The sequence below is a fragment of the Leptonotus elevatus genome, chromosome 1, assembly GCF_054856555.1.
Source record: "Leptonotus elevatus isolate MCC_2025b chromosome 1, RoL_Lele_1.0, whole genome shotgun sequence".
NCBI lineage: Eukaryota > Metazoa > Chordata > Actinopteri > Syngnathiformes > Syngnathidae > Leptonotus > Leptonotus elevatus.
In genome coordinates, this window is record NC_141239.1 from 36,579,092 (window position 1) to 36,599,964 (window position 20,873).

The window sequence follows — 20,873 nt, forward strand, 5'->3', positions numbered from 1 at the left end:
TAATTGCTTACAAACAAGACATTTGTCTCACAGCAGTGAAAATAAAACGTCTGCACACCCCTGTTCAAATATCAAATTTTTGTGATATCAGATAATGAGACCAGGATAAGGCAAGGCAAGTTTATTTGTAGAGCACAATTTGTACAAAAGTGGTAGGTAAAAAAAAAAAAAAAGCATTCCATAACACATAAAAAGAATCATTAATTTAATTAAAAGAGGAGGACGGATGAAATATGTTGAGATTTTAGCAGCATAAAACTGAAATACAGCCTTGCCGTTTTTAGTCCTGACTTTCGGCTAGAGGCTGACAAAGAAGTTGATTTTGTCTCTCACTCTCTCGCTCTTACTCCCTGAGAAATAATCACACACACACCCCTCCCCCTCCCCGTCTTAATCCCGAAACAAAATTTTGCAGAATCGCTCTCCAATCCATCTTCCCACTTGTTATTCTTTTGGTCTTAGTCAACAATACTCCATTGTTTTTCCTTAGCATAAATTCCGTATATACTGCATAGGATTGTTTGAATGGTTTGTTGAAATGCCCCGCCCCAACTATGATGTCATATCAACTGTGTATAATGCAGTTTAACTTGATGCACAGGGTAAATCTTCTATCAATTTGTGTGAGTTAAAATGTAATAGAATGTACTGTCCGATTCAGATGAAGATGTAACTTTGTGTAAAATGTAAATAACAGAATGCAATGATTTACAAATATTTTTAAACCCATATTGGATACACGACTAAGACAAGACATACAATGCTCAGACTGATAAACTTGATTGTTTTTGTGCAAATATTCACTCATTTTCAATTTCACATTCCCAAAAAAGGTGGGACTGGGGCATGTTTACACTGTGTTGCATCATATTTATTTTTAACGCTAACACTAAAACATAAGCCTTTGGAAACTAAGAACAGTAATCGTTAGCTTTGTAGGTGGAATTTTTCCCATTCTTGCTTTATGTTCTGTTCAGTTGCCAGACAGTCCAGGGTCTCCATTATTGCATTTTGCGCAACATAATGCACTCATTTTGATTAGGACACATGTCTGGACTGCTGGCAGGTCAGTCTAGTACGCTGTTGTAAGATATGTAGAATGTGGCTTGGCTTTGTCTTGCTGAAAGAAGGAGGGACGTCCCTGAAAATGGCATTGCTTGGATGGCAGCATATGTTGCTCCAACACCTGTATGTACAGATGTGCAACTTACCCACACCAAAGGCACTACCCCCTCTCATACCATCACAGATGCTGGCTTTTGAACTTTGCGCTGATAACAACTCAGTCCTTTTTCTCCTTCACCCAGAGGACATGACATCCAAGATTTCTAATAACAAATGTCAAGTCAAATCAAGTCATCTTGAACTTGTCAGACCACAGCACACGTTTCCACTGCATATATTCATTTCAGATAAACTCGGGCCCAAAGAAGCCGGTGGCGTTTTCAGTCTTGCCGCTTACATGCAGAGATGTCTCCAGATTGTCTCAATCTTTGGATGATAATATGGTCGGTCAATGATGAGATCCCTAACTTTCTTGCGAGTGAACATTGAGAAACATTCTTTAACTGCTGATCTATTTGCTCATGCAATTATTCACAACATTGTGAATCTCGCCCCATCCTTGTTTTTGAATAACTGAGCTTTTCACAGATACTCCTTTTATAGCCAATCATGATATGCAACTCTTTTCAGTTAACCTCTTCACCTTTGGAATATTCAAATTACGTGAACGTTCAAATGACTCCTATTCCCACCATAAAGACATGAAATTGCTAAATCGGTTGCTGTTTTTGAAATTGGCAACTCTGAGACCAAATGGCTATGACCTGTGGGATTCCTCAAGGCTCAATCCTGATACCCCTATTGTTCAATATGTACATGTTTCAAGTTGGCTGGATAATATGCAGCTATTGCGTAAAGTAAAGGTTATCCTTATACGTGTCACTGGTGGCAGGTGAACGTGAGGACTGGAGAGCCACTCTGTCACTCCATCGAACAGATCTGTGAAATATGTTTTTTATGTCACAAAAAAATGGCATTTGGACAGGTGTGTGTAGTGTAAACTTTTTATACCTACATTTTGGGAAAGGTAATTTTCTGTGCCAGCATGTCTGTACCCCAGCATTTAAGCATGGACTTTAAAGGTATGGTTATTTTATATGCAATAACTTGCGCTTTAGCAGCTGTTTAATTTCCATCCAACCTGTGTTTCTATGTACAGAGACAGCATCATCATCAGCATAACCAACTGTGCAACTAGCGTCTATGCTGGCTTTGTCATTTTCTCGATCCTGGGCTTCATGGCACACCACCTTAACGTTCCCGTGTCAGACGTAGCTGACCATGGCCCAGGACTGGCCTTTGTAGCTTACCCAGAAGCCCTCACTCTGCTGCCCATTTCTCCACTGTGGTCGCTTCTCTTCTTCTTCATGTTAATCCTTCTTGGACTGGGAACTCAGGTAAGGGTTGAAAGCAAGTCTTTAACCATTGTAATTTTTTTCTATACACCACATATTAAGTCAGTTAAATGTATCAAGTGATGGGAAAATTAAGCTTCATGAAGCACTTGTGATATTTTTTGACTCCCCTAGATGGTGCTCTTGGTTTAAATATAAAGGCTAGTGCAAAGGAAATTGATTACATTTCCACTGCATCTTTCAACCAAGAGTGCCATCTAGAGGAGTCAAAAAATATTACAAGTGCTTCATGAAGCTTCATTTTCCCATCACTAAATGTATCATGTATGCAAATGTCAATGTCATGTAGACTGAGGTAGTTTTTCTGTAAGAGATTAAAAATATATATTGTGTATAGTGAAGTGTGTATAGGGGTTGAGCCCTGCTGAAAATATTACAAAACTGTGAATAATTCACACCGCTCAAAATGGCTTTTAATTACCTGTATACCACAAGACCACAGGCTCAGCAGTTACACCAGGTCTTTTGTGTTATGCTATTCAAGTCAAGAATAAACCTCATTTAATGCTAGCTGAAGTCACTTTTCAGCAATAATAATAAGAAAAAAACGCACATCAAACAAACAAGCTCCGTCACGTAATAAAACACTCCTCTCCATCTACCTTAACCAACCGCCTTGGTCACACAATACTGTATAGTATGAGAGATTGTGTGTGTATACGCAGGGGCTCTATAAGATGGAGAACAGTGATGACAATTTTAAGGGACCTTGACAAACAAGAATCTGAGAAAATAGTATTTTCAATTTGTAGCATTAAAGTGGTGAAAACCAAAGTGATTTTTGTGGGGTCACAAATCCATAACGGTGTTCTTCACTGTGAGTTCAAAAATGCAAGTAATTGACCACCCCTAAAATTATTTTTATTTTTTTAAGTTTTTGATTGCCTGCAGATGCCACTAGATCACTGCTGCTCAAATAAGGGAGTCGTGTTGGAGAGTTGGGGGGAATTGCGAAATATTTTCTTCTTCCTGAGGGTGGCGTAACAAAAATAATAATAATTGAGAAACACTGCACTAGATAATGATAAAAGTAACACTACTTTTCTATTAGACAGGGTGATGGACTGTCTAAATTAAGCTCCTCCCCTCATTTGAACATGGTTGCTTGGCACCAAGAGGCCACAAGATGGCGCCAAAGCTTTACACTTGTCATTGCCTGTGCTTTGGTTTGGTTTATTGGTCATGTTTTCCTGGTGTGTCTCCCTTTGTCAATGTCTCGTCAAATTTTATCATGTCCTCCTGTGTATTGTTATCCCGCTCCCGGGTGTTACCCAATCAGCTCTCCAAGCCACAAACGTCTTGTCAGGCTTCTCTCGTTGTCCCGTTACTGTGTGTATTTAGTTCCCTGCTTTCTTTCAGTCCTTGTCGAGTCATTGTCTTTGTCAAACCCGGTTTCCTGCTCCTGTGTGTTCTACCTGTTTTATTTTGATACTAGTGAGTTTATTCCCAGTTTTTGGTTTGTACTTTGTATCTTGTTTTGTATGTTGTTTGCTTTTTGTTTTTCTTTAAATTAAATTACGTTAAAGAGGACGCTTGCCTCACCTGACTCCGCCTTCCTGCATTTGGGTCCACTATCACACGCACACCACAACAACACTTACTTACTTGCTTACGCACTTTTACACTTTATTAGACAGCGCTTTGTAATGACACAAAAACAGACAACAGGTGAGTTTTTCAGTGAATAGCAAAGGATATATTTAAGTTGGCGTTTTTGTCATACATCTGGTCTGGAATTGCATGGTACTAGAACTGAAAATTGTGGCCCACTCCATCAAGGAAGTTGCCCAGCCCTGATGTAGAAAATACAATAGCTATGCGTTCATTAAACTAATCTTGTTTGTGGAAGGACAAAATGTGTGTTCTAATTCTCCGTGTGGTGTGCAACAAAACTATAAAGTACGGTGTATTAAAATTTCCTTCGATGGATCATAATCAGTATAACAAGTGAATACACATTATAAAATAGGTTGTTCACTCCTTCTTTTTCAACTCATTTTTTTCTTTAGTTCTGTTTATTGGAGACGCTGGTGACGGCCGTTGTTGATGAGATCGGCACCGACTGGATCATCAGGAACAAGACTGTGGTTACATTGTCCGTGGCTGTTGTTGGATTCCTCCTGGGAGTCCCACTAACAACTCAGGTAAGACCAAAACACACTATGCCTGATTTTCCCTACTGTGGGAACCCATATACATTTGATTTAAGAGTCATATTTCACCCAAATAGAAAACTGATTACGTTTTTATTTGAATTATGTTCAGGTTTTTTTTAGTTTTTTTTTAGGTAATATGAATCAAGATTTCGCCATAGGTCAAACATTTTATCCGCTTCCTGAGTGTCATGTTCGGACAGTCTAATGACATTGTCGAGTCCGATTTTTATTTACTTCTTTTGACCTTATCATTGGAACCTGATTGTCAGTCATGAAACATGTATTATGTCATAAACAACTGTATGTCCAGCGATACGCTGTGATTATCCACAGACATTTATTTCTTGTATTTTTTTCTTCTTTTTTACCTTTCTTTTTTTAATGTATGCAGGCAGGAATCTACTGGTTGTTACTGATGGACAACTATGCTGCTAGTTTCTCTCTGGTCATCATCTCCTGCATCATGTGTGTCTGCGTTATGTATGTTTATGGTAAGAAGCGGTATTCATTGGAAGTGTTCCAAAACTCTTCATTGTTCATGTGGGATGAGGGATGAAGCTGTTTTTAAACAATGGCTTTTGAGTTAGGATTCATTTTGAGTTGGTGACCTAATTTTATCATCTTTTTCAATGTTTGGCCAGCTATTACGGAAATAAGTCATTTCCGTGATCTGAACATCAAGGGTCTTAATTTTCTGGTTACATAAAAAAAAAATAATGTGGGGCTAAAAGTATAAATTGTAGGATTGCTCATTTGACTTCAGTTTTTCCCCTCAAACTTCCTGTTACAAATTGTTCTTACTACTTACAATTTATGTCTTAAAATGTACTGTGAAGTGCCTTTTTTTTTTAAACACTTAATGTATTTATTTTCTACACCTTATCCAGGGTAACAAGTCAGAAATTGTGGTAATCATGGATTCGCTAAAAAGTCATTTTGAACTTAATTTTGTTTTTTGATTATATGGAATTTTCTTAAATCACATCTTCACTTTTTTTCTTTCTTGTTTTCTTTTTATTCAGGCCACCAAAACTACTTTAAAGATGTTGAAATGATGTTGGGTTTCCCTCCCCCGCTCTTCTTCAAAGTCTGCTGGAGGTTCATCTCCCCTGTCATTATCTCTGTAAGTTTACCCTCACAACAAACCAAGGTTTGCATACCACTAGCGCTTTTTAGGAATATGACCTACATTTTAAGATAATCTGTTGGGCTTAGGGTTTCAACCTCGGAGTGCAAATCTTTCTGACTGTGAAATGGGTGTGTGCAGCTGCTATCAGTAGAATTTCCCAACCACGCATACAGAATTTGTCCACTAAGCTTCTGGGCCAACCAATAAATTCATTGTTGTGGATTACTGGTCAGATTCTAGGCATTTTTCCAAGGCCTGCAGTGCAGCCGACTATTTATGCTCATAACTTCGATCCGTTCTGTTTTTCTGCTTTTACAATTTCAACTATTAGTTAGTTAGTAACTATAAGTTACCATTGCATTCTAAGGTAAATTAAACACATGGCTTAGCTTTAGAATGTTTCAGATGGAGAGTGTGGGCACTTTTCTACACATTTCTCTTTCTAATAATATGACCAAAACATATTGTACATACTTAGATAAAACCCGCCTCCTGCCTGTATGCGAGCTGTAGTGCTCAGTCCTTTTCTGGGTTGAAACGAGTCAGCCAGCATCGGTGCCACCATATCCTCTCAATGTCCAGTTTATATTGAATGTTATGAGCCTACAAGTCTGAAGGCCCTGGGCAAATTACATTGACATGTCAACACACAGATGCTGAGATCTGATTGGACAAAAAGACAATCTTCCATTATATACACAATATTGGATGCTAAGCAACCAAGACATTTCATTTCATTTAAATTGTAACTGTACGTCAGTGCTTCTGATATAATGTAGACCAGCAGAAGACCTTGCAGGCTCTAACTGGCCACAACCGACTATTATGTGGCCAGTGATTGTATGTTTGTTCAATTTTCTGCATCAGTCACATGTTGATGTGATTCTCTTTTGTCCTCACAGTTCATCCTGATCTTCACGGTGATCCAGTACAAGCCTATCACCTATAATGACTACGTGTATCCCGGTTGGTCTCTGGCCATTGGCTTCTTAATGTCGCTGTCCTCAGTCATCTGCATACCTATCTATGCCCTCTACAAGATCTCCAGGTCCCCAGGTGCCACCTTCAGAGAGGTAAGACACGTTCTATTGTCCAGGTCTAACGAAGACCTCTATTTTGTTACACTATTGCAATCTTGATAGTATCAATTATAGATTAAAGAAAATGGTTTGATTTTGTGGGTGAACTTTTACGGCTTTGATATTTACTTATTGATCCAAACACGCTGTACTTTTTTCCCCCTTAAGTTTGCAAGTTATGCTAAGGTGCAACTTGTAACATTAGAGCTCAGACTGGCACCCAAAATCCCCGTTTCCTAATGGTGTTGACTTTCTTTTGGTAGTTGGCAAATACTTTTGGTGCATTCGCGCCAGGTGTAAGAAGAAGAAGAAGAAGTAGTAGTCATGGCAACACAGTGTGATTTATCACTATTTTAGCATGTTTAGCGCTTCCTTTCAACCACAACAAGGATTTACAGCACCAAAAAGGTGCAATAATCGCCCAGGATTCTACCTTTGGTCACAATCTAATGCCAGATTCTAGTTAAGGTAAGGTTTTTAAGCTAAGAATAAAAACATTTCCATAGTACTTAGTGGAAGTTTCTAATCCAATCGGAACCGTCAACACAAGGTGCGTTCAGAAATTCACTGTCACCCAATGCCACACTGAGAGGCAGAGCACGCTTCCCGCCTGTGAATGTGTACATATGTATGTGTATATATGTATATGTGTGTGTATATACTGTGTGTATATATATATATGTGTGTGTGTGTGTGTGTGTGTGTGTATGTATATATATGTGTGTGCGTGTGTATATATTTGTGTGTGTGTGTGTATATATATATATATATATATATATATATATATATATATATATATATATGTGTGTGTGTGTGTGTATATATATATATATGTATATGTGTGTGTGTGTGTATATGTTCCGTTCCGTCTTCAATTCCGCTTATCCGGGGTCGGGTCGCGGGGGCAGCAGCTTTAGCAGGGAAGCCCAGACTTCCCTCTCCCTAGCCACTTCAGCCAGCTCCTCCGATGGGATCCCAAGGCGTTCCCAGGCCAGCCGTGAGACGTAGTCTTTCCAGCGTGTCCTGGGTCGTCCCCGGGGCCTCCTGCCGGTAGGACATGCCCGGAACACCTCCCTAGGGAGGCGCCTAGGAGGCATCCGAACCAGATGCCCCAGCCACCTCAACTGGTTCCTCTCAACGTGGAGGAGTAGCGGCTCGACGCTGAGTCCCTCCCGAATGACCGAGCTTCTCACCCTATCTCTAAGGGAGAGCCCGGCTACCCTGCGGAGGAAACTCATTTCGGCCGCTTGTATCCGGGATCTCGTTCTTTCGGTCACGACCCACAGCTCGTGACCATAGGTGAGGACAGGAACGTAGATCGACCGGTAAATCGAGAGCTTTGCCTTTCGGCTCAGCTCCTTCTTCACCACAACGGACCGATACAGCGTCTGCATCACTGCAGACGCTGCACTGATCCGTCTGTCGATCTCCCGCTCTAACCTACCCTCACTCGTGAACAAGACCCCAAGATACTTGAACTCCTCCATTTGGGGCAGGACCTCATCCCCGACCCGCAGAGAGCACTCCACCCTTTTCCGACTGAGGACCATGGTCTCGGATTTGGAGGTGCTGATCCTCATCCCAACCGCTTCACACTCGGCTGCAAACCGCTCCAGCGAGAGCTGGAGATCACGGCTTGAAGAAGCCAGCAGCACCACATCATCTGCAAAAAGCAGAGATGCAATGTTGAGGCCACCAAACCGGACCCCCTCGACACTCCGGCTGCGCCTAGAAATTCTGTCCATAAAAATTACGAACAGAATCGGTGACAAAGGGCAACCTTGGCGGAGTCCGACCCTCACAGGAAACGAATTCGACTTACTGCCGGCAATGCGGACCAAACTCTGACATCGGTCGTACAGGGACCGAATAGCCCGTATCAGGGGGCCCGTTACCCCATACTCCCGAAGCACCCCCCACAGGACTCCCCGAGGGACACGGTCAAACGCCTTCTCCAAGTCCACAAAACACATGTGGACTGGTTGGGCGAACTCCCACGCACCCTCAAGGATCCTGCTGAGGGTGTAGAGCTGGTCCACTGTTCCACGGCCGGGACGAAAACCACACTGCTCCTCCTGAATCCGAGATTCAACTTCCCGACGGATCCTCCTCTGCAGCACCCCCGAATAGACCTTACCTGGGAGGCTGAGGAGTGTGATCCCTCTAAAGTTGGAACACACCCTCCGGTCCCCCTTCTTAAAAAGGGGAACCACCACCCCGGTCTGCCAATCTAGAGGCACTGTCCCTGATGTCCACGCGATGTTGTAGAGACGTGTCAACCACGACAGCCCCACCACATCCAGAGCCTTTAGGAACTCCGGGCGAACCTCATCCACCCCCCAGGCCCTGCCACCGAGAAGCTTTCCAACCACTTCAGTGACTTCGACCCCAGAGATAGGGGGGCCCACCTCAGAGTCCCCAGACCCTGCTTCCTCAAAGGAAGGCGTGTTTGTGGAATTGAGGAGGTCTTCGAAGTATTCTCCCCACCGATTCACGACGTCCCAAGTCGAGGTCAACAGCACCCCATCTCCACTATACACAGTGTTAATGGCGCACTGCTTTCCCCTCCTGAGACGCCGGATGGTGGACCAGAATTTTCTCGAAGCCGTCCGGAAGTCGTTCTCCATGGCCTCACCAAACTCCTCTCATGTCCGAGTTTTTGCCTCAGCGACCATCGAAGCCGCATTCCGCTTGGCCAGCCGGTACCTGTCAGCAGCCTCCGGAGTCCCACAGGCCAAAAAGGCCCAATAGGACTCCTTCTTCAGCTTGATGGCATCCCTTACCGCTGGTGTCCACCAGCGGGTTCGAGGATTGCCGCCCCGACAGGCACCAACCACCTTACGGCCACAGCTCCGATCGGCCGCCTCAACAATGGAAGCACGGAACATGGTCCATTCGGACTCAACGTCCCCCGCCTACCCCGGGACAACGGAGAAGCTCTGCCGGAGGTGGGCGTTGAAACTCTTTCTGACAGGGGATTCTGCCAGACGTTTCAAGCAGACCCTCACAATACGTTTGGGCCTGCCTGGTCGGACCAGCATCTTACCCCGCCATCGGAGCCAACACACCACCAGGTGGTGATCAGTTGACAGCTCCGCCCCTCTCTTAACCCGAGTGTCCAACACATACGGCCGCAAATCCGATGACACGACTACAAAGTCGATCATCGAACTGCGGCCTAGGGTGTCCTGGTGCCAAGTGCCAAGTGTGTGTATATATATATATGTATGTGTGTGTGTGTGTGTATATGTGTGTATGTATATGTATGTATATATATATATGTATGTGTATATGTATATATATGTATGTGTATATGTATATATATGTATGTGTATATGTATGTATATGTATGTATATATATGTGTATATGTATGTATATACACATATATATATATATATATATATATATATATATATATATATATATATATATATATATATAATTTACAAAGTGAATATAAGCGGTTTGGAAGAATGAATCAATGTCATTAAGTAATACTGCGGTAATTGTGATGGCAAATGCAATAATAAGCGTACAACAGAGGAGTACAATTGTACATAATGGCATAGTTTTAGAGTGATCATTCTACTCAATAATTAAAAAAATAACAAAGAAGTTGTTGGAATATCTGGGGCGATTTGTGTGCATTGTTCACAAATGACGAAAGTGAAAATCTGTGGGTAATTGACACCCTCCCAATGTCACTTTTTAATTGTATTCATTTATACAGTACCTACTATGGCCTCTGAAGCGAGGCATCAACTCTTCTGTAAACTTAGTGTAGCAGACCTTATTGTCTGTGAAAGCCACAAAATGGTGGCAAAACACTTGTTTTCGATTAGACAAGGCTATGGCCTGATGGAATGAAGACTTCCCTTCAGTTGCTTGTCACCAAGATGTCACTGAAGGCACATCGAAATACATACTTTTTAGACATGGCTTTGGACTACACTTATTGATTGAATCCCCTTCTAATCCACCTGTCCTCCTCCCTTTATTGCTCAGCGGTTGAAGCACGCATGCCAGCCGCACCCAAAGTGGGGCCCAGCCCTGCGGGAGCACCGCACGGGCCGCTACGCCCCCACGGCCTCCGAAGACAGTGTGGAGGCTCGGCCCTTCAAGGAGAAGGACGAGCTGAAGGAGGATCTGCGGGAGGAGGAGAATGAGAGGAAGGATGACATCAGCCTCACCATCCAGGGAAGCAACGGCTCCACCAACACACACAACAGCCCCAACCCGAGTGCATAGACGGCATCTCGCTCTGTCAGCCACTACTGACGCCGTCTCCCCCCTTGTCCCCTCTCCTCCCTTCTCCACTATCCGCACCACACTTTCCCACAGTCGTCTGTGGGGAAGATCCCTTTTTTTGCTGGGAGACCTTTACATATTGTAAAGGCTTATTATATCCATCCTAACCTCTGTTAGCTATCTGTGTTTATCTTTAGGGCACAAAAAAGAAGACAAACAAATTGGGTCACTGTCCAAAAGATTTAGTTTGTATGTTTGCGTGTGTGCGTGGACTGTAAATGTGTTGCACATAATTTAATAATTCAGTTTGTTTTTCCTTACATTTGTTTGTAAAAACATGTATATGCCATATTCATGCAGTTGAAGGTATGGTAGATTGTAAGACTGGTTGTGTTGGGCTTGCAGCAGCACAGAAATGCACGCCTGTCATCTTATTATGGACCTGCTGATTTCACATTTCTACAGCTAGAAAGCATATCAAGCACTAATTTACACTGGGGCATTCGTTATACACGTTTTACAATGCAGTGACCTCGCACAAAGTTGATTTAAAAGAATAGTCCCTACTGTGTCCTTATGTAGGATGCTTCTTTTAATGACACCGAGTACAAACACAAGCTTCCAATATGTACTAAAGCTGCTGGTTGAATTGATTATAGCACACAGTGATTGCACATAAAGGTACTTTCTTTTTTTTAAAGAAATGCCAGGGTCATTGTCATGTTCCGAGAACACTTTGTGGTTTGCTTGGGGAGAATTTGTATCAATGAAATTGTTGAAAAAGACAACATTCTCTATATTATCAGACAGCACACGCATAAACACACACGCCCACTGGATGTGTCTGTGAACAGTATCAGAAGTATTAAGAAGTGACATCGCTTTCTCAGTCTTCCAGCATTCCTTTTTGTGTCAAATGCAATTTTAGGATGCACATGAGGGAGAGTCTTGAATGGTGGCAATGCCAGTGAAGGCATCACTGGTTTATAACTGGTCTTACTTTGTGTGGTTGGTTGTAGCAGTCCACCCCATGTGGTGTGCTCTGTGTTCAGTTCTGCACAAGTTGGTCGTGTTTTCCGGCTGCGATGTGATCTTTCAAGCAAAAAAAGAAAAGAAAAGGCAGCTTGTTTCCAGAACAGCACCAACTATTTTTTTTTAATCATAAATGTGAAATGTAGTTATTATAGTTTTGTACTAGAAGTATAATTTAATCATCTCACTATTGTAATATTGTAGTCAGTCATTAGGACAGTTTATTATGTACAAAAGTAAAAACTTGAATCCGAATCTTATATATTCATCCTTACCCTTTCACTTGATGTTGACGTTTTTCAAAGGAAATGTGAGATTTGTCCTGTCACAATCCTGCACAAAACGAAAATACCAGGAAGTGTGTTTCACGTGATTGTTCTGTATTTCCATCTTTGTTTTGTGGACACCTGAAAGTCCACAGGTGGAGAATTAACTACTTCCTCGAGTGTGAGCTAATGAACTGCCATATATTCAGATTATTTGCAGAGCCAGAACACTATACCAAGAGCATGTATATGCAATGTTGATACAGTATATTTCAATGTAAACAGAGTTAATATTGTTTATTCATGGACATTCAACGTGTACACTTGAGGCCATAAGTATGAAATTGTGAACGCCTAAGACCCCATCATGCCAGATTAATCATTGGCTAATGAAATTGTTTTCCCTCTCGTCTGCTTGCCACGTGATGAATCGAAGAGTGCAATTGCGCCTTTTATCCACAAGATGGGCCTCTGTTGACATGCACAGCAGTGACAGCACAATAACGGTCCCAATGTTCGCAGACTTTGGACAAAAGAAGCACACATATCTTTCTAACATGGTTTTGTAAACGTGCTTTTAGACGCTTATTGGATGATAGAAACAAACAGGCTAAAAAAAATTCTATTAATGAAGAGGGATGCCTTTATTAAAGTTCTTAAAGTCAAGGTTATATATTTCGTTTGATGTGTATTTTAATTGAATCCTTGAAAACAGGTGCTCTATGGAACATCTGTTGGTGGAAATGTGTTACTTCCTCAAATTATATATATTTTTTTCTCAGTGTTTGGGTTACTCATAGTTCAAATTATTTCTGTGTTAATGCTGCTAGAAGTAAAAACATATCAACCCCTTGTCCATCTCAGCTGGCCCGCAACTTTTCTGACCTTTGTATAGAAATATAATTATAAAAAATGACTGCGTGTGTGTTCATCTTTTGTGTGAGGAGGGCGAGTATGATTTGTCATTTCTAGTTGTTTAATGTAGACGTCATGTGTACCGTGAAATGCATGTAGTGGATTAGCTTTTACTGCTGAGTCTGCATGTAGAGCAGACGTAGTGTCAATGACAATGTACCTCTAATCTTGACTCTTACTCTGCTAATGATATAGAGCCCATCTTTTAGAACAATTTTGTACTAAAATAAGAGAACGAAATCCACCACCCGATTTGAGTCATTGTTTATTTCGTGTTTCATGACACTACTTTGTTTATTTTTAAAAAGTATATCCTCAGAAAAAAAACAAGATAAGACAGCTGATAGTTTATGAGTATTGCCAAACAAAAAGCTTTGGATTGAGACTTGAACTACAGAAGAATGGTCCGTTTTTACAGTGAGCGAGTTCGGGTATGGACAGCGGTTGCAGCAACATAACTTTGTTTCTGTTTGTTTGATATTTGTTACATGTGGTAAAAGCTCACTACAGACAGTGGCTACTAATTGTCACACTAATCGCAAACATTCAAAATGCTAAAACCTGAGCAAAACCAACACCAAATAATGATTATATCACGATCAATTAGAACAGCAGTAGTTGCTTGGTGAAGAATGATTCCACAGATTTCAGGACCCATTTTTCATTTCACAGTCTGTGGTATATTCTGCATGGGGTGTCTACAATATAATTCCGCACTGCATTTTAGCTTTGTGAAAATAGAAAAAGCACACTGAGCAGCAAAAATGTTGCTAACGCTGTAAAAAAGAAAGAAAGAAAAATATACTACCCTGTTTGCAACATTGTCTCTTTAATTGACCATGTATCCAATGTTTATCTCACTTTAAATACATGTTGTTGTTTTTTTTATACAAGCAACAAGAGAAAAGTGATTATGAATACACATTTCCCAAAAAATAATAATAATCCAGCGGTCCTACTCTACTGAAAGAAATGGTCCAAGTGTAGTTTGTGAACTTCTGTGTTTGTACCATGTGTGAAATGTCACATGGTAGGATTTGAGAAGAAATGCACAGATGAAAAGAGCACTTCTGGTACCTTCTATCATATCTCTATCTAACTGTGAGTGTTCTTCTTCTTCTTCAACCTTTAGGGCCAAAATACTTTGAAATGTGTTAGTCCTGTCAGCTGTATGTTGTAAAACTGTTAAATTACATTGATAAATAAAATCTATTTTAAAGATCTGCATTTGTGTGATGAATAAATAAATAATGTAAATAATGTGATCATGCCCAGATTAGCCACTTCCTGCTTTTCTTTCTGTCTTTGTCAGTTCATTGTTTGCTGTCTCAGTCCTTGTCCAAGTCAAGTCTTGTCATGTTATGTCATGCCATGCTGACTCTTTTTCCTACTGTTTGATTTGGTGCTGTGGAGTGTGATTTTTTTTTTTAAATTTTGGACTTCTTTGTTTAGGTTGTTGTTGTTGTTGTTATTATTGTATTTTAATTGTAGTACCTTGTTTTCCTTTTTGAAATATTTTTCTTTTCTTTTTTATATACAATACACTAGGGTTGGTCTCAATTGTAAGAGTTCAATTTGATTAGATTTCCTAACATTGACATCTGCAAAGATGAGATGAAAATATTTTCATAATTCTAATTCAATAATTTTGAATATAAATTTATATTTTGAATTATCTTAAAGTACAATAAGTAAGGTCTTCCATAAATGTAAGAAAATACTTTTAAATTCATGTGCAGTAAATTTCAAGAAAAAAGTCAGATACAAAAAAAATATGGCATTTAAAATTCTACTTTTCTTATGAATTTTTTTTGGGGGGGGGGGGTAGATGTTAAAATAATCGGTTCATGGTTTTATGAATCGATTTCCGGCTTGAAAAAGAAAATTGATTCAATATTGATTATTAGATTGTTTTAGACCCAGCCCTACAATACACACAATTGTTATTATTACACACATTATTGTACACGGGGCTGCAGTATACATGGCTGGCCAAGTGACTTGTCTGAGTTTGAGCATGCATCCTGCTGCATGTGTTTATGCAATGCTCGTCTTGTTTAATTCAGTGGCAATGCAAAGATGACATCCTAAAGTAGCTTGAAGATTGACATAATTAGATCATTTTTTGTTTATCCCAGAATAACTATCACAACTAAAATCGCACACATCAGTGGCCTCCCCATCTCAAATTATTGCACTGAATTTGGTGCCCCGTATGTTCCTGCTTGTTTGTCATGCTGTTGTGATGTTGCAAGGAGCAGAACATTCCCTGTCCCAGACTCTCTCTTTCCTCTCTGTCACACAAGAAGTGTGAAACTGCTGTCATCTTTGACGAGAACAGGGCACCAGGGTAACTGCCAACTGTTCTCTGGCAAATGCAAAATTGGACTGCATGATGCCATGATTCCTAGATGTGAAAGCAGGAGGTAGTTCTAGTTCTGGTCAATGTTGATTTCCCGCTACCGCCTAGATGCGGATGCAAATGAGAATGCAAACATGAATTTTCAAGTGAATAGGAAGGAATTTAACCGTTAAATTCCATTTTAATGGGTTCATCGTATGAATAGCTATGACAGCTGTGTGGTTGACGTACACATGGCAAAAAAAATGGATGCCAAAAATATAAATTTTTCAACCAAACCAATGTCACCGAAAAGAGCTTGAATAAAGGACCAAAAACATTATTATTATTATTATTATTATTATTATTATTATTATTATTATTATTATTATTATTATTATTATTATTATATCAGCTAAACAAATGTCACCGAAAAGAGCTTGAATAAAGGAATAAAATGTTTAATTTTTTAATTCTGTCATCATGTAAAGAATTAGGAAATTATGACATTTTATAAAATAAATAACCCAGCCAGCTCCATTGTCACGTACAGCTATAATGACGGGACAAAACAATGAGGTTGGCGAAATGCGCCGCGATGCGGAACCCATGGCTCAAAGACGGGACTGTAGGAGACACATGATATTTTTCCTTTTATTTGCAGTAGATGACCACAGGTGGCAGTGTAGGCACTGCCTGGACCTCTCCACCCTCCCTCCCTAATCCTTTTAAGCACAGGTGTAGGTGATTAGGTTGATGGAGTGGAAGGTCACGCGTTTTTTTACCACTCGCAAACACATTCATTTCACAAATAGAATTTCAATTATAAAGTTAGCAGCATAATTTGTCACGTTTTTTGGATTGAACCATTGAAGCAAATTTTTTTTTTGTGGCTTATTTGCTTTGTCGAGCGTGCCAAAAACATCTCCTACATCCATCCACGCCGACTACAGGACTCAAGGTTAGTCGCTACAGGGACTGTCCCGGCCAAACTAGGACATCTGGTCACCCGAAGCAAAACATAATGGCTAGCCTGCTAGTTGACACTAGCGTGCTATCCAGTTCACAGCGCTCATGTCTATGTAACCCTGAGCAACATAGTCAATCAATTAGGCATTCCTTTAGTGATCATGTTAAAGCTGCTGAACGCAGAGAATTGAATTTTGAATCGCTACTGCCACCTGTGGCTGAAAAATTAAACTGCATTTTCCTTCTTCACATACACAACACCCACATGACATCACATCCGCAGACAGAGGGCGGGAAAATCTAACCCAAATCCTGTCTGAAAACTATTGGCCAGAGTTTTGCAGGAGTTCCCATTAGTGATGGGAAATTGAAGCTTCATGAAGCACTTGTAATATTTTTTTACTCCTCTAGATGCCACTCTTGGTTGAAACATGCAGTGGAAATGTAATCAATTTCCTTTGCACTAGCCTTTATATTTAAACCAAGAGCACCATCTAGGGGAGTCAAAAAAATCACAAGTGCTTCACGAAGCTTCGTTTTCCCATCACTAGTTCCCATTATAAACAGCTAAGGTGTTAAAGTGGAAGTCAACCTTGAACATTTCTTGACAATATTATGTTATATGTGACCTCACTATTATAAACATGGCATTCTGATTAATATTACATTTGTGGAATAAGAGTTATGAAGCAAAATCCTACCGTTTTTATCCATCTCAGGAGGGCGGCCATTTTGTCACTTGCTATCGACTGAAGATGACATCAATGTTGCTCAGGGCTCAGGCAACAATCAATCAGAGCTCACCTGTTTTGTGAAGCTGCGCTGTGATTGGTTGTTACCTGAGACCTGAGCAACATTGATGTCAACTTCAGGCGACAGCGAGTGGCAAAATGGCCGCCCCTTGAGATGGATAAAAATGTCTGGATTTTTCTGCTTAATTCATATTCCACTAACGCAATATTAACCAGAATACCATATTTAGACTAGTGGGGCTGTAAAGAATATATTATTGTCAAAAACAATTGGGGGGTTGACTTCCCCTTTAATCTACTCATTAAAAATGAAATTATGAAATTATAAATGGTCTAATAAAAAGGCTATTGTACAGATATTTTTGGGCAATTTGTTAGAAGAAGGCTATTATTCAAGCCAATAAACCAAACAAACAATAAAGCGTGTGATGTAATAGTGACAAGGTCTGTTGTTCAGAACAAACACTGTACACACTCACAGTCACTACTCAGCCACGGGGTGGCACCACAACTGGATATATCACATTAAAGTTATTTCTTCCAGGTCAGTTCATTGGCCATCCATCACTGTGCCACCAAGAGAAGATGCTTGAATAAACAGTAGACGGCAAAATTGTTTATTATTGTCGAACTTGACCATTCACAACAATTTTGTTGCTGTTCACTTGTGCGTCTCAGTAATGTAAAGTGCTCACTGCAGAAAGCTTGTTTTGGAAGGCAAGAATGGGAGAAGAAAGAACCCTGGTCCCAAAAAGCAAAAACAAAAACAATCTTAAAATAACCCCGTAACAAACATGTAGAGCGGTTGTGTCGGTTATAATGGTCAAATGCTGCTCATAGTGATGAGTGGACTGCAGTAGAGTGGTACTGCATTGTGTGTGTGTGCGTGTGCGCGTGTGCGGCTGAAGGACGTCTCCCCGACTGGAATCGCATTTTCTGACAGAAAGCAATTTTTGCAGCCTCGAGATCATTGTAGCATTTAGTCTAAAAGGTGACTATAACTTCTGGGAAGCCTGCCTGCCTGCTGCTATCAGAACAGAATGTTGCACACAGTTGTACAACATCAACCTACATGTCTGTGTCCTATAATAAACAACAAAGTGGTCGCATGACTCAGCAATTTGACACTTTTATTAATAAGGTTGGTGCGAGTGGGTGTTATTGTTATTCAGATCACCAAACACTGGCCAAGATGAATTAGTTCGCTGTGCAATCTTTTATCCTGATGTCAGACGATCATAAATCAGCCTGTTTGTTGGCTGTGTAAAAGGTTAAGTACTACAAGCCAAACAGGTTTTGTTGTTTCATCCCAACTATTAAAGCACAGCTACTGGCAAGAATTTACACTTATGGTATTCTGAATGCAAACGTTACATTGGATGCCATTTCTCAAATGATTCATATGTTAAAAATAAAATCAAACAGAAACGCTCTGACCTGGACTGGGTTGCTCCAATATTTCACAGCACAGTCAGTTCTACATTTCAAAATAGCAGGAATGGCAAATAGACCAATAAAGAAACATAATAATATGCTCATTCAAATATTGCAAGCCAAGGTCACTTGATTCACACACATTGAGCAGCAATGCTAACATTTGTTTCATTAGTCAAACACAAACTTACTTCTGACAATTGGCATCTTTATCTTATGTGATGCACATACATTGCAGATAGCTTTTCTCTTTTTGATTGTGCACCTTCGACAGCGATGAACACAGAACTCTAATGAGTCTGATGGGATTTGAGCCGATTTGATTCCATAGAGTAATAAAGGTGCATTGTGCCGTTTGAAAAGGTAATGTTAAAGCTTTTTCTACATCAATCATGCTCCACCAATGCCCAGATGAGTACGAAGAGCCCTGACTGTTTTACTCTGACTGCACCTATCAGCTTTTATCTTACCTTTATAGTAGAGTGTGCGGAGTTTCTTTGGGTGGGGAGTCGAGGGTCGGAGTTTTTTTTTTATTTTCTTTTTTTTTATTTTCTTTTTTTTTATTTTCTTTTTTTTTGTCGTCCATTTCTCTCTAAGGTAAGCATAGATTTCTGCCATGTTCATGTAAATGAGTCACATGCAGAAAATTGTGTGGTCATATGTGGTCATACCTGATTTGTAGTGATAGCTTGTGCATGCAATAATAAATTTGGTGGCGAGCAGAATGTAGCTCAATGTAGCAGAGTAAAAGTAAATATCTAAATGTAAGTTTCTTCTTTACAAAAATACTCAAGTAGAAATAGCAATTATGGTGCATTAAAACTACTTTGACAAGTAGCCTACAATGTATCCAAAGGTTACTTGAGTAAACGGAGTCGATGTATCTTATTTCCTTCCGCTGCATGTATAGCTACACAAGCCTTGAGATACTTTGTATTTCAAGAAATCTGATGCTGGTCAGCACGTGCCGGTTTTTATGCCGAGTGCCAACGTCCTAGAAAAGACGTCCTAAAAAAGTTCCTAGTTCTGGAGTATAGTTCCTTTGGTCAGAAAAGCATCACTCATAAATGCCTGATTAGAGTCTTACATGTTTTTGTACTTTTGCGAGTAAACAATGTTTTTGAACGGTGGTGAGGAATCAACAACAATCCGATATTTTTCTAGATGATCACTTTTCCATCGCCATACAATAATTATAACATACATAACAAGCCTCTATTTTCTATAGTGGGGGCCGTGGCTCAGGGTGTAGAGACTGTCGCTCAATAGCCAGAAAGTTGGCTGTTCGATCCCCGCTCTCCCCAAGTCATGTGTCGTTGTATCTTTGGGCAAGGCACTTCACACACATTGCCTCCAATGCTACTCACACTGGTGTATGGAAGTTGCGAATATTTGGTGGTGGTGGGAGGGGCCGTAGGCGCACACTGGCAGCCACGCTTCCATCAGCCTGCCCCAGGGCAGCTGTGGCTATTTATGTAGCTTACCGCCACCACAGGGTGGATGTGTATGTGCATGAATAATGTAAAGCGTCTTTGAGTATCTGATTGGATGGAAAAGCGCTATATAAATCCAATGCATTATTATTATAATAACTTACAATAATTTTGCTAGATTGTACTGAACACCTGCTGTGTCACAAATGACATAATGTAATGTTGCTACGTGCACTCTTGAATCACGATTTAATATTATGAATGTGCGTGGGTGAAACTGGATGTAATATAACAGCATAATATGCCACACTGGCACTCGTTTATATTGACAGTGTGGCAAGCAGGCAGAGTCAGGCAGCATCACAAAAGCCCGAGGGCACATTTTATTGCTTTACAAATCAAATATTGATTTCAAAGATCTGTTATGTGTCAAAATCTCTCTTTATATCTTCTTGGAGAAACCAACCCAATTTAACCATGCGTGGCACAGCCTTCAATTACTTGTTCAGATTACGCCTCCACTGTGTGCAATTAGTCTCAAACTTGAACATAATTAGCAAATATAGCAAGTTTTAAAGCAACAAGTCAAATTAACACGACGCTGAACAGGACTGAACCGCCGCTGTTGTTTGGGGTGT

The 20,873-nt window shown here is 40.4% G+C and overlaps 1 protein-coding gene across 4 annotated transcripts in view; it reads left to right on the forward strand.

Annotated features, from left to right (window-relative positions):
* Positions 1-14,529, forward strand: part of slc6a9 (solute carrier family 6 member 9) — a 76,206-nt gene extending 61,677 nt beyond the window's left edge. For all 4 annotated transcript variants that reach the window (XM_086095966.1, XM_086095957.1, XM_086095950.1 and 1 more), the window contains 6 exons: positions 2,225-2,462; positions 4,490-4,624; positions 5,028-5,127; positions 5,659-5,759; positions 6,668-6,838; positions 10,851-14,529. In XM_086095966.1, the coding sequence (XP_085952092.1) occupies positions 2,225-2,462; positions 4,490-4,624; positions 5,028-5,127; positions 5,659-5,759; positions 6,668-6,838; positions 10,851-11,093 (988 nt within the window). In that variant the 3' untranslated portion in view covers positions 11,094-14,529. The remainder of the gene's footprint in view (positions 1-2,224; positions 2,463-4,489; positions 4,625-5,027; positions 5,128-5,658; positions 5,760-6,667; positions 6,839-10,850) is intronic.
* The last annotated feature ends 6,344 nt before the right edge of the window (positions 14,530-20,873 follow it).